Source organism: Panthera onca, chromosome B3 (assembly GCF_046562875.1).
Source record: "Panthera onca isolate mPanOnc1 chromosome B3, mPanOnc1 haplotype 2, whole genome shotgun sequence".
Taxonomy (NCBI): Eukaryota; Metazoa; Chordata; class Mammalia; order Carnivora; family Felidae; genus Panthera; species Panthera onca.
In genome coordinates, this window is record NC_138344.1 from 147,458,769 (window position 1) to 147,472,701 (window position 13,933).

At 42.3% G+C, this 13,933-nt stretch overlaps 1 protein-coding gene and 1 pseudogene across 1 annotated transcript; both read right to left on the bottom strand.

Moving 5' to 3' along the window:
• Positions 1 to 5,187: 5,187 nt before the first annotated feature.
• Positions 5,188 to 7,827, bottom strand: LOC144616513 (disintegrin and metalloproteinase domain-containing protein 21-like). The gene is given in 2 exon segments (XM_078447656.2): positions 5,188 to 6,561; positions 6,563 to 7,827. Coding segments are annotated over 2 exon segments (2,223 nt in total). The 5' UTR covers positions 7,612 to 7,827; the 3' UTR covers positions 5,188 to 5,387.
• A 2,248-nt stretch (positions 7,828 to 10,075) lies between these two features.
• LOC132675746 (immunoglobulin heavy variable 3-23 pseudogene) lies at positions 10,076 to 10,677 on the bottom strand (annotated as a pseudogene).
• Positions 10,678 to 13,933: the final 3,256 nt, after the last annotated feature.

Below are 13,933 nucleotides of genomic sequence, written 5' to 3' on the forward strand. Positions count from 1 at the left end.
AAGAGACCTAACTGCTCATCAAGGGATTAATAGATAAAGAAGATGTGAGATTAGATAGATAGATGGATGGATACAGAGATAGATAGATAGATAGATAGATAGATAGATAGATAGATAGATAGATTTCATCCATATAAAAGTTAATCGTGCCATTTGTGACTACATGGATGAAGCTTGAAGACATTATGCTAAGTTAAATTAGTCACACAGAGAAAGACACATTCTGTATAATCACACTTACATGTGGAGTCTAGAAACATCAATTTCCCAGAAACAGAGTGTGCAATGGTAGGTTCCAGGGACTGAGGGGCAGGGAAAATGGGGGGGGGGGCATTGCTCAGTGTGTCCAAACTTCCAGTTAGAAGATAGACAAAAAGCTTCCATGGGTCTAATGTATAGTAAGATGACAATAATTAATATACATATTGTATATTGAAAGTTGCTTTATGTTCTTACCATAATTAGCTGAAGAATGTATTGACTAACTTCAACTTGGTAAACATTTCACATTATATACATGTATCAAGGCATCACATTGTACACCTTAAACTTACATAGTGTTGTATGTCGATTGTATCTCAATAAATCTGGGGCCAAAAAAAAAAGGTATTCCTAGAAGACATTCCTATACACATTTGGCTAGTAATAATTTAACTATGCATGGACATGACTGCAAATCATACAATATGTGATATTAACCCTAAAGATGTTTATGTACAGAGAAGATTTCATACAAGTGTGCATGTGTCTGTGTTGGTGGAAATAATTTCATGTGATTCTGTACACTCATAGAAACAACAGCCATAACAACAGGTGTTAGGACACTGGTGCTAAGTAGAGATCGTGGCGTTTTTGAAGAAAATTAAAGACATTATGGCCAGGGGATAGATCATGAGCAATTTGGGATGTAAAACAAAACAAACCAAACCAAACCAAAACAAAACAAAACAAAACAAAACAAAACAAAACAAAACATGAAGGGTGAACACTTTTCCTTATTGTGATTGGAACATAACATAAGGTCTGTGTTTTCTTTCCACATCTCACAGCTTTTGTACTCCATTTCCCATATGAATGGCTTCCTTTGTGCTTAGTTGATATTTTGCAGTGACACATTTTCATTTGCTTCTTTGTTCCTTTGTGCACATTCTTTAGATAGATCCTTTGGGTTTACCATGCCCTTATACAAAACACTCTAAAGCCGTAACAGTCTATTGTCAACTGATAAGTACTTAAATTCAATCCCATGGACAAGTACACTTTATCGGCTCCACACCACTCCCCACTCTACTGATGTCACAGGCCACATCTGTATGTATTGTGTACCCATGAGCATTGATTTATAGTCACACTTGATGCTTTTGTCTTTTGAATCTCACAAAAGAATTGGAAGGGTAGTAGAGGGGTAATGTCAGCCTCATAGCAGCCTAAGATGTCATTGTGTTGTCTCTCACACCCCTCCAAAACTTGGCATCCATCCACAAACAAATGTGTATTTTTGGGCCCTGTGGGATCCAGCTCCATATGTCAAAGAACCCCTGAATAGTCTTCCCTACACATGCATAGGTGAACATACCTGAGTGTGGCTTTGGACTCTACAGTGACCCCTGAACCTGCTCCACCTTTCTTGTCTGTGGTCTCCGAGGTTCTGGGAAACAGTCTTAGTTGATCACACATGGACTGGAGTCTTTGTGGAAGTCCAACTTTCCAAAGAAAGTGAAAACTCTAACTTTAAATGATATCTTCATTCCCCCCATCCTTGTGCATTGTAGCATTATTTACAAGAACCAAAACACCCTATGTGTCCGCAGACAGAAGAATGGGTAAAAAGAAGTGTGGCCTGTATGTACAGTGGAATTCTATGATTCGTCCGTAAGAAAGAATGAAAATTTGCCCTTTGCTACAACATGGGTGGATCCTGAGGGCATCAGGATAAGTGAAGTAAGTCAGACATGTGGGAAATCAAATAGGTATGTCCTGGTGTAGGACATTACAGGGAACACATTGCAAAGCAGAACACTGCTTTCTGGCTTTGCTGAAAACAGCAGGCAATGCTTTGCTTGTGTAGTTAATGTGTATCTAGGAGTTACTAACTTCCCTTATCTCGTTAACGAATATCTAGGGAGCACTCATCACCCTTATCTAGTTCATATAGACCTAGGGGGCACTCGCTTTGCTTATCGATTTAATGTAAATCTAGGGGACACTCAGTTCCCTTATGTAGTTAACGTAAGTCTAGTGGGAACACTAAAGTTCACTTATTTAGTTAATATTGATCTAGTGCAACTAGTTAATATAAATCTAGGGGGCACTGCACTGATTTAGTTGAAATAAATGTAGGGGAACTCACTGTGATTATCTAGTTAATGTAAATCTAGGGGGCACTCAGTTCCCTTATGTAGTTAATGTAAATCTAGGGATCATTCACTTATCCAGTAAATTTTTATGTAGTGGGCACTCATTTAACTCACCTAGTTAATGTGAGTTGATGGGGCACTCGTTTCACTTATCTAGTTAATGTAAATCTAGGGGGCACTCATTTCCTTTTCTTGTTAATGAAAATCTATGGGACACATTAGGTAAGCACACTTTGCTTATCTAATTAATGTATATCTAGGGCGCATTCAATTTGCTTATCTAGTTAATGTCAGCATAGGGGGAACTCACTTTAATTATCCGGTTAATGTATCTTTAGGGGGCACTCACTTTGCTTATCTAGTAAATGCAAATCTCGGGGGCAAGCTCCCCTTCCCATATCTAGTTAATGTCAATCTAGGGGACACATTCACTTTGTTATGTAGTGAATGTAAATCTAGGGGGCAAGCTACACTTCGCCTAGATAGTTAATGTAAATCTAGGGAAACCTCACTTTGCTTATCCAGTATATGTACATCTATGGGCACTCTCTTCCTTACCTAGTTAATATAATTCTAGGGGCACTCACCTCACTTACCTCCTTCATGTATATATAGGGGGCACTCCCTTCCCTTATGGAGTTAATGTATATGTAGGTGGCACTCACTTCACTTTTGTAGTTAATATAAATCTAGGGGGCAGGTTAAACTTTGCTTATCTAGTTATGTAAATCTAGAGGTCACTAACTTCACTTATCTAGTTATTCATCTAGGGGGCACTCATTTTGCTTCTCTTGTTAACATATATCTAGAGGGCCGTCACTTTGCCAGTCTAGTTAATGGGTATCTAGGGGGTACTCCACTTTGCTTATTTAGTTAATGTATATCTAGGGGGCACTCAGTTTATGGAGTTAATGTATATGTAGGGGGCAAGCTACACTTCACTTACCTAAGTAATATAAATCTAAGGGCACTCACCTTGCTTATACAGTTAATGTAAATTTAGGGGACACTCACTTAGCTTATCTAGTTAATGTAAATCTAGGGGGCACGCTACACTTTACTTATTTAGTCAATATAAATCTAATGGGCACCTGCTTAGCTTATCTGATTTGTGTATATCTGAGGGGGCACTCACTTTATCTAGTTAGTAAATCTAGGGGGCACACTACAGTTCACTTATCTAGTTAATATTACTCTAGGGGGCACTCACTTTGCTTAGCTCATTAATGTAAGTTTAGGGGACCCTCACTTCTCTGATCTAGTTAATGTGTATCTAGGGGGACCTCTGTGCACACACAATGAACTTTGGTTTCTTTCCCCTGTTAATCCACGTCCTGTGACCTTAGTTCTTGGTCCACAAGAACATTTGGTGGAGAATTTCTTCCTCCCCTTCACCTTTCTAGGCTCTAGGTTCAGCCACATTCTGCTTGTCAGCTCAGACCCAGCACTATACTTGAAGCCCACATCGCTGTGTGCTGGTGTGTAGACTCCCATCAATAGTGGGTGTGGCCTGTGGGTGCTAGATCCTCCACAGGACCCATTCTTACTTTATCCTGAAGGTAAACTCACGTTTCCAGCACATGTATGGTGTTAACTGAATAGGTCTGCATCTGTAACACGTGTGTCCAAACAGGCAGAAGGGCTGATGTTACTCCACAGTTCACTTAGCATCCTTCTGTAGTTTACTGAGCAGGTGGCCGGGGCACCTGTTTGGCCCTCCTTCCCAAACATTCCTGGACCCATTCTTGCTGTGAACATGCAGTGTGGCTGCACGGGAATTTCAGGAGGTGCTGGGAAAGTATGATTACCTGGTTGCCCTGGAACGTGGAGAATATGTGCACACATGGCAGTCTAATACTTTGTGTAACCATGTGTCTTTGAGACAAAGTGCATGCATGGGAACACATTGGTACAACTTACAAGACTATCTGCACCAACAAGGATTCTAGGTATGAACTGAAGTGAAAATCCTGTTATGTGCTTCATGTGTTTTACATCTATTGGTGAATTATGGGATACATTCTTATTCCAAAGTAATTTCTGAAACAGTTACTGTTTAGTTCTGAAAATTTCCTAATCAATTACTATTAAAAAGTTGTATATTTTCAATCCAGAAGAAAATAAACAGACTTTAATATCACTATTATGATTTGAAATGTATGCTAGACAACTGTAAAAATAGTAAAAAATATTTAGAAAAAGGGTCCCTAACTTTCCACAGGCTCAACTCTGCAGGACTTCTAGGAGGTTCTTGGGAGAAGCAAAGTGGAAATCCTAGGCAGACCCTCATCTAAGGATGAACTCACTGAAAAATAGAGAAAAGAAGGAGAAAAGGGGTTCATATTCATCGGGCTCCCTCAGAATGCCAGAGACATCCATAGGCACTTGTGCCTACCTTTCTGATTCATTTCACTGGGGGCTACTTTCAGCCTCATAGTCTCAGTCTCCCACATTCGGAAATTTGCTCTCCAGGGAGGCACAGCTTGCACTGGCTGGGATCGAATCCATGTCCCTTTCCCTGACAGCCCACAGACACCCCAGTGTGGGACAGGCAGTATGGGTGGGTGGTAGCCCTCCATCACCCTGAACCCATATTGGCACCAGGAAATGAGAGATTACCTGAAGAATGAGACAAAGCTCAGTGTGCAAGAGCACAGTTTTGGAGAAAATTCATGAATTTGCCCCTAAAGGAGCTTGTGGCAACTTCTCTTATTTCTGGAACCAGAAACCTCAGCCCAAGACACAGCTGCTGACTCAGGTCTTCTGCACAGAGTCTTAGGCACCGTTTGGGCTCTTACAGGCTTACACAAATACATAGAGGCCACAAGCATGCAGTTTTCAAGTTTTATTTCAGAGTTCTGCTCAGTGACGCATCAGAGACCTGGTGTCAGGTCCATGATGTGCCTGTGGACCCCTGTGTCTCCCGCAGACCCCCGGAAACGTGGATGTTAGCTGTGGCGCCTCATTACTGTATTTTCACAGATGAGCCACGTGGATTGTCTATAGTTGTTTAGGGGTCTGGAGGCTGAATTATGCATTGTCTTGATCAACAGTCTCTTCCGTAACCTTCTGTCTGTTGATAGTTCTGACGTTTCCGGCAACACCAAAGAGGAATGCAGCAATTAAGACATAGATTCTAGCAAAGATCACTCTGAGATACACCACGGATTCACGACTTTGCCTGACTGACCGCATTCTTCTTGGAGGGGGTCCACTGTCTGTGCTCCCACCAGTGCCTCGTTCAGTGCACCGTGGAGGATCCCAGCCTACGTGGCAATGGCAGTTCCTGTTATTGTTGCATATCCCTCTGTGACTGCATTTCTCCGGGATACAGTCATAGTTCAGCTGAGCCACACTGCCATTGCAGTAGGTATCCTGACAGAACTTTCCAGGAGCACAGGGGGTACCAGTTCTCACATGACCAATATCGCTTGTTCCTGTGCTACGATGCGAATCCAGCCCAAAACACCAGAACCCTGAGATCTCAGACTGATGAAATCCCACATGCTCTTGCAGCTGAGGGAGATGCGTGACGTTACTACACTGCAGCCTTCCACACTGCATGTCTGTGGGGGAACAGGGTTTAGATTTGAATACCCCTGCGTCTCTTCTGCAGTGTCCATATCGGCTGCCTTTTTGATTTATGGTATAGCAGACATTTTCACCCTTCACAGCATTTCTGCCAAAGATTTCTTGGCAGTGCATAGTGCGGTCAGTGCAGTTTCCATGATAGCAGTAGCCCTCTTCAGTGCACGGGGTTCCATCTTGCACATAGAAGTCATCAGGGCACTCCACGGACACCCCACGGCAGTATTCTGGAAGATCACATATATTTTGGATGGGCCTGCAGAGTGTCCCAGCATCGGAATAGGTGCAGTTTGTACAGCATCTGCCTGTATTACATTTGCTGCCAGGGGTTAGAATGCAATCAGTCGTACAGCAGGGATTGTTGTAGCACTGCTTGAAGGAGCCACAGTCACACTGCTCACCTGGCTCCACTACATAGTTTCCACAACGATCGTGAGGCAGGCTTTTATTGAAATAGGAAAGTCCTGAGTCAAATATGCACTCACAAAAATTATTCACCACTACATGCTGCATATGAATGAAGGAACAGTTACTGAACGAATCTGTCATAACAGGGTATTGATTCATAATGCAGGTAGACCTCCTCTGGCATGCACAAAACTGATTGTCATAAAAAACCAATAGATAATGCAATTTTTTGGGCTACTAACACAGACAACAATAAAAAATGTCTGCCTAGAGAAGCAAGCGAGATGATGGATTTTGATCCGCATACCGCGTATGGGGCTGGCTGAAACTGAAGTTCATGTGGTGCATCTTTGTTCATAAGTAAAGCTGTATGTGGTTTAAAAGCAACAAACAAGTGTCTCTGAAAGTAGATATGAATCGGACTCCCTGGCACCCGAAAATTGTTCAAGACAACTGGATCTTCCAGATTATAAATGACCATGGAGGAAATATAGTGCCTTACATCAATCCCTTGAAGCATTGAGTCAGTCAAACTAACAAGCCTTATGAGGAATCGGGCACATTTTGACACGTTGTTGAACACACCATACATTGTTTTGGAACCGAGAACAAGTCCTTTCAAAATCCCATGATGGGATGAATACAACTTACTAGAGATCCTGGGGGCTGCACTGATATTTGCTTGAGAGAACAGGGGGTTCCTAACCTCCTTATATCCCAGGTTATAAGTAGGTCCCGTTGCATTGGTGTCTGCCACTATCTGAGAAACAACGTGTTCAAACCGTTGGGAATGGCTGAGGGGTCTGATTTCATAGGCAAGGTCATCCAACTTCATGATACCTTCAAGGCCCCCATAGCACGTGTCCATGGTGACCATGGAAAGAGGAATCTCCTCCAGGTAGCCGAGGTAGTAACAGTCTGGAGGGATGAAGGGGTAGTCCATCTGCAAGGCTCCCTGATCATCCTGAGTCATCATCAGCAAATGTCTGGACCAAAAGAGTTTCTTGTGCCTCATGTGGATAACATGGCTCTTGCCCCCAAAATGCAGGCTATAGGACAGCCAGCCAGGCATCTGAACGCCCTTGCCGTGGTGCAACTCCTTCTTGGGAATTACCACCTCAGAAGAGATGTAGCGCCATGAGGGACGACCTTGAGAACCTTGGACAGGAGCCAGCAATGCCCAGAGCGCAAACAGCAAGAGGGGTGCCCTCAGGGTGACCTGGTCCTCTGCCAGCCTCATGCCCCTGCTCAGGGACATCTGCCAGTGAGAATGGATAAATGGAGGATCCTCAGCAAAACCAGGTCTAGACCATCAGACAGAACAGAGGGCTGTACCAGGTGGCCAGCACCCTACACCTCGGGGCCACCTGTGGGGTTAGGTAACAGTCACAGGGTGTGGCATTGGGTGACCCCGCTCATCAGTTCACCTGGGGTGGATGTGGGAGAGTCAGGTGGGCCATGGTCAACAGTGCTCACATGGACATGGGTAGGGATTTGGACCCAGAAACACGGCTCTATTCAACACATTCCATCTTTTCTCCTTCTACTTGGATACGGGATATGCAATTATAACACACTGAACTTCTCTACCAATTCCATGTCCTGTGGTACTGCTGGGTCACTTTCTCTGGATGACTGCTTTTCCTCATTATGGAGACCAATGCTTCCTACTTCCATGGGATATGGAGGTAGACTGTCAATTTTACCTTTGTACGTATTGAAAAACATCGCTTTGTAATTTTACATGTCTTATTCTGGTTGGCTATTAGTTTGCAAGCCATTTGATCCTTTTGGTTGTTGCTTTGAAGCTTCCTCTGAGTTTACTGAGGAAACATTTCCCAGTATTCTGTGTCATGATTGGTGAAGTACAAGGTTATATTTTAGTTTTATCTTATGCCATCTGGTGAGACAGAAGGTGCTGCTGAACATGTGTGAGCCCCAGGGGATTTCCCCTCTAATCCCTTATTGTGGTTCTTTCCTGGCCTCTGGCAATCTTCTCTCATGCCTGTGAGTTTCTCTCCTCAGGTGGAGATAGATGCAGGGGAGTTGAGGTTACTTTGGCAGCTTGCACCATGGAGGCTGCACATGACCGAAAATGGTATCCACCATGGAACTCCCTTGTTTAAGTACCGTCTAGTCCTTTAAAATCCCCTGGGTTGGGCAGAAACCCTCAGAGTTGGCTTTTGGAGAAGAGTCTGCCTCCTCTCCGGGTGGCTGGCCTCCTAAATAAAGCTCAACTTCTTTTCTCACCAAAACTAAAACTTTGAACATTGACATTTCCAGAAATACTCAGCTGAATTTGGGATTTGATAACAATAAAATGGAGAGTGGAATGGCAGTTTTCTGGGGCTGGCAGGGTGGGGCAATGAGGAGTAGATCTCTAGGGCTATGATTTTCTGTTATGCAAGATGATTAGGTTCTAGAGGGGTCTCCACAACATTACCCCTGTAGTTAACAGTACTGTACTGTATGGTTCAAATTTTGTGAAGAGTGTTGGTCTCATGTTCAGTGAGATCCTAACACAAAACACAAGTGGAAGACACAAATTTTGCTTCTCACATGACAGTATGCTGAACTGCATGGACACACTCTCTACTGGTAATGTGAAAATAATTTAAAAACATTTACATAGTTTGAATACTAACCCTGAGGATATGTCATTTACAAATATCTTCTTCCATTCCATAGGTTGCCTTTTAGTTTTGTTGATTTTTTCCCTCACTGTGCAGAAGCGTGCTATTTTGAGGTAGTCCCAATAGTTCATATATGTATGTATTTAATTTTCTTGTTTTATTTTTAATTTAAATTCAAGTCTTCAGTCTTTGAGCTCCACATTTACGGGAAGTTGTCTTGTCATGATTAACTTTATGGGTTATCTTGACTGAGTCATAGGTGCCCAGATTCACCACTGTTTCTGTGGATGTCTGTGATGTGTTTCCAGAAGAGAGTGGCATTTCCTTCCATTGTTTCTGTCTGGGCATCACCCATTCCATTAAGATTGTGAATAGAATCTGATGCAGAGGGAGGAAGAATTCCCTCATTTTTTACTTCCCACGTGCTTGTTTGAACTGGAACAGTGGTCCCCTCTGGCCCTTGTTATGAGAGTTATATCATCAGATCTCTACGTTCTGAGACTAGACCCTAGTTCAGAATCAGACCTATTACACCACTGGTTTTCCTGGGTCTCCAGCTTGTGACAGTAGATCATGGGACTTCCCAACCTCTTTAGTCATGGAAACCAATGTGCTTTGGGTTCTGTTCCTCAGGAGAATCCAGACTAATACATGGAGATGATTTATCTCTTGTTTAGAGGAATTGAATAAAGCTGTAGCTCATTTAACGTCCTGAGTAGCAAGTGCCAGGAGGGAAGTCTCACGTTGTTTGATTGGGACATGGGCTGGGTGAAGTTAATGGGGAGCTGTGGGATCCTGTGGTCTTGGCTGCACAGGGAGTGCATGTGGGACACATCTAATGGTTCAGCTGTTGTGCCTCAGGAAATCTGTAATTCACTCATGTTGAGGGACAGGAGTAAGCAATGGAAACATCTGTGTCTTTTGTGCATGTTAGTGCAGTTTTCCTATGACAACAGGTATCTAATTCAGCGAGTTAATAGGTAAGCACAGAATCCTGTGTCCAGAGAGGCTCCCTGGGGAAAGTGCTGTGTGGACAGGAAGCCCCAGACCCTGACAGGAAACCTGCCTGTAACCTCCATCTGCACCTGCTCATGGGAACTCAAAGCAGAATTGTGCATAGTGTGCGCCCCCTGGTGGTGCTGATCCCTTCCTGCAGGGAGGTTTGCGTGCGGGCTCCCAGTGATGTCCCCTCACCCAGTCTCTTGCACAGTAATATGTGGCCATGTCTTCGGCCCACAGGTTCATCTGCAGATACAGAGTGTTCTTGGCGTTGTCTCTGGAGATGGTGAATCGGCCCTTCACGGAATCTGCGTAGTATGTGCCACTTCCATCAGTATCAATCCGTCAGACCCACTGCAGCCCCTTCCCTGGAGCCTGGCGGACCCCGTTCATGCTGGAACTACTGAAGGTGAATCCAGAGGCTACAACGGTGAGTCTCAGGGACCCCACAGGCTGCACCAGGTCTCCCCCAGACTCCACCAGCTGCACGTCACACTGGACACCTGCAGACGCAAGACATCTTGGTGAGGAAACCGTCACACATGCACTGGTTCTCGCTCATACCCACTCACATACTCAGTGTCTCTAATTCACCATGACTTACCTTTCAAAAGAGCAACGAGGAAAATCCAGCCAAGCACAAACTCCATGGTGAGGTGTCTGTGTTCTGTCCTGATCACAGAATGGGAACACCTGGGACCCCTGGAGCTGGGGCTCGTCTCCCAGCTGCACGGTCGGGATGGGCTGGTTTTAAGAGCACAGAGAAGGCCCTATGTGCATGTCCTCTTACATATATATCACACTGCAGACTTAGATTTGATTCTTTCAAAGTGAATGGCAGGTTTAGGGATGCACTTCTACATTAGTTTGTGTGGATGGTGCTGTGACAATATGAATGATTCTAATCAGTGAGCACAGGTATGTTTGTGGAACTCGTGCATTTTTACATGTCTTTCATCAACCAAGGTCATTTTCGCTCTACAATTATTTTACATAATTTATGAAGTTTAATCCCAAGTACTTTATTCTGTGCCATTTTCTGTTGTATAATTTTGTTACTTGTTTTGCATATATTTCCATGCTGGGGTGTAGAATCATAGGTGGTTTATTTTTATTTATTTTCTTTGTTCATTGTGCTCATTGTGCATCCTGCACTTTTCCTCATTTTAAAAAACTGGTTCTAATATTTTTTGTGGTATCTCTAGGGTTTTGTTATGTTTAAGATCATGTCATCTGCAAACAAATAATTTTCCTTCCTCCTTACTGAGTTAAATGTCTTTTATTTCTTCTTATTGCCAAAGTTTGTGGGTACTTCTTCCAGTTGTAGGAGAAGAATGCCTTTCCCTTCTTGTCTTCTGGGTTTTCACCCGGTGTAAGGATTCAATTGACATAAGACTGATCTAAAGGGAAGAATAAATTTAATTTTGCAAGTGCCTGGGCTTGCTAATAATATGACACCCAGAGAAAGAACAAAGCAGGTGGCACTTGTGACTTTCAGACAACGAAATATTGGATTTGGCAAGAGTCAAGTCAAAGGTGTGGTTTTCGGGTATTTAATTAGTCAACAAATAACTAGGTTTGTTTGCACAACCTTCTTGTCCCTGAGTTCCTTATTCTGGTGCTAAGGATGGTTCTCCCCTCCTGGTACAGGGAAGGGGAGTTTCCCAAGGGAGATTTATATCCTGCTGTCAAGGGACAAAGGAGGGTCTGAGAGTCCTTGGACTGGCTGCTTCTCCCGTGACTTTCATCCCAATAAGGACTGTGACACGATGATATGGTTTGAGGCAGCATAGTTATTCTTCACGTTATCATGTGGAATACTTATGTTGGGGATGAGCATCATTTCCTGTCTCCTGATATGGCAGAAATGGTTTTAGTATTTTATGTTCAATATGCTGTCAGGTGTGGGCTTTCATAGTGGCCATGATCATGTGGAGGCAATTTCCTTCTCCTTTTTAATTGAGTTATTTTTAAATGATGAACATGTGTTTTTTGTTCATGAAAAAACTGTGTCTAATGATTTTATGAATAAATTAAGGATGGCTTTGATGCAATCATTCCCTCTGTTAATGGAGGACATCACATTTTTGCATTTGTGTATGTTGAAGGAAACTTGCATCTCAGGGATGCATCACACTGGATTATTATGTGTGATCCTTTCAGTGTGCTGTTGAATTCAGTAGGCTCGGACTTAATCAAAGAATTTTGCATGTATGTGTATCTGAGACACTGGCTTGTAGTTTCCCTTCTTGAGGTGTGTTTCTCTGGCTTTGTTGTGAGAGTAAAAGTGTCCTCATAAAGTGCATCTGGGAGTGGTCTTTTTCATCAGCAATTTGTAATAGTTTGAGAAGTATTGGCATTAATTATTCTTTAAATATGGTGGAATTTTAATAAAGCCTTGGTTTTTTTTGGAGGGTGAAGGTTTATATTAAGGATATCTTCTTACTAATTTTTGTTTTGTTCCTCTGTATTTTGCATGAAAGAGTACTGGTGGATCATATAATGCTAGAAAATATGTAATTTGTTCTTGGTGATCTAATTGTTGACCTATAAATATCTAAGTTTTTCCTTTATGATCCTTTTCATGTGTTTAGTTCAGTTATGTCTCCTTTTTCAGTTCCGATCGCATTTGTTTGAATCTTACCTATTTCCCTAGGCTACCTATGTTTTTTAAATTTCACTTATCTTTCCAAATTCAAATTTTAATGAAGTTGATTTGTTTTCTGTATTTGTGATAGTCTTTTTTTCTCTGCTGTATCTTTTTATGTTAATTTTATATTTATCTTTTTATCTCAATGAAAATACCAATGCCTTTTTTTTAAAGGAATGTGAAAAATATACTAATTCATATGTAACCACAAAACACATGGAAGTAAAAAAAAATCATGAAGAGGAGAGAACCTGGAAGAAGGAGAACACTTCTTCCTTCTAAATATATTGCAGAGGTACATTAACTCCAACAGTGTACTGCTGGCATGAAATGAGGCATATAGACCAGTGGAGCTCATTACGGAGCCAAGATGTAGAATTGTGCAGATGCAGTCAGCAAATCCTCCATGAGATTTCCAACAATGCACAGTGGGGAAAGGATTGTGTCTCTTAAACATGGTGTTGACTAGGGGCGCCTGGGTGTCTCAGTCAGCTAAGCATCCAACTTCCAGTCACGTATTGTTGTCATGATTTGTGGGTTTGAGCCCCACATCAGGCTCTGTGCTGACAGCTCAGAGCCTGGATTCTGTGTCTGCCTCTATCCCTGTGCCTCCCCTGATCATGATCGGTCTCTCTCCCTCAAAAATAAAAGAAACATTTAAAAATGGTGTTGATACACACGTGCAAAATAATGACATTTGGCCGTACTCTTGCATCATATATATACGTCAGCACAAAAAAATCTCAAAATGGATTAAAGATTAAGCAGAACAGCTGACCCAAAATGCCTTCGAAGAAAACACACAGGATAACCATCATGACATTCTCTTGACAATGATTTATTTGATACAAAAGCAAAATCACAGAGAACCATGGCAGACAAGGGGGACTGCATCAAACTAGAAAGGGGGCAAATCAAACAGTAGCAGGGTGAGAAGGCAGTCTATGAAATGGGAGACATTACATTAAAAATATTGAAAAGGAGTCAATATCCAAAATACAGGAGGGACTCGTTCACATCAATAGCAAAAATCACAATTATAATAATAAACGCATCACCTGATTAAAATTTGGGTCAAACATGTAAATATCCATTTTGCTATTAAGGTTGAAAAAATGTCCATCCAGCATATGACTTGCTGTTCATCATCACTAATCATCAGAGAATTCCACCCCCGATCCACTGAGATATCACCTCACAACTGATAGCAAGGCTATTATAAAATAAGGCAAACACAACCAGAACATCTCAAGTGTTGCTGAGGATGTGGAGAACAGGCAATCCTAGAATTCACTTGA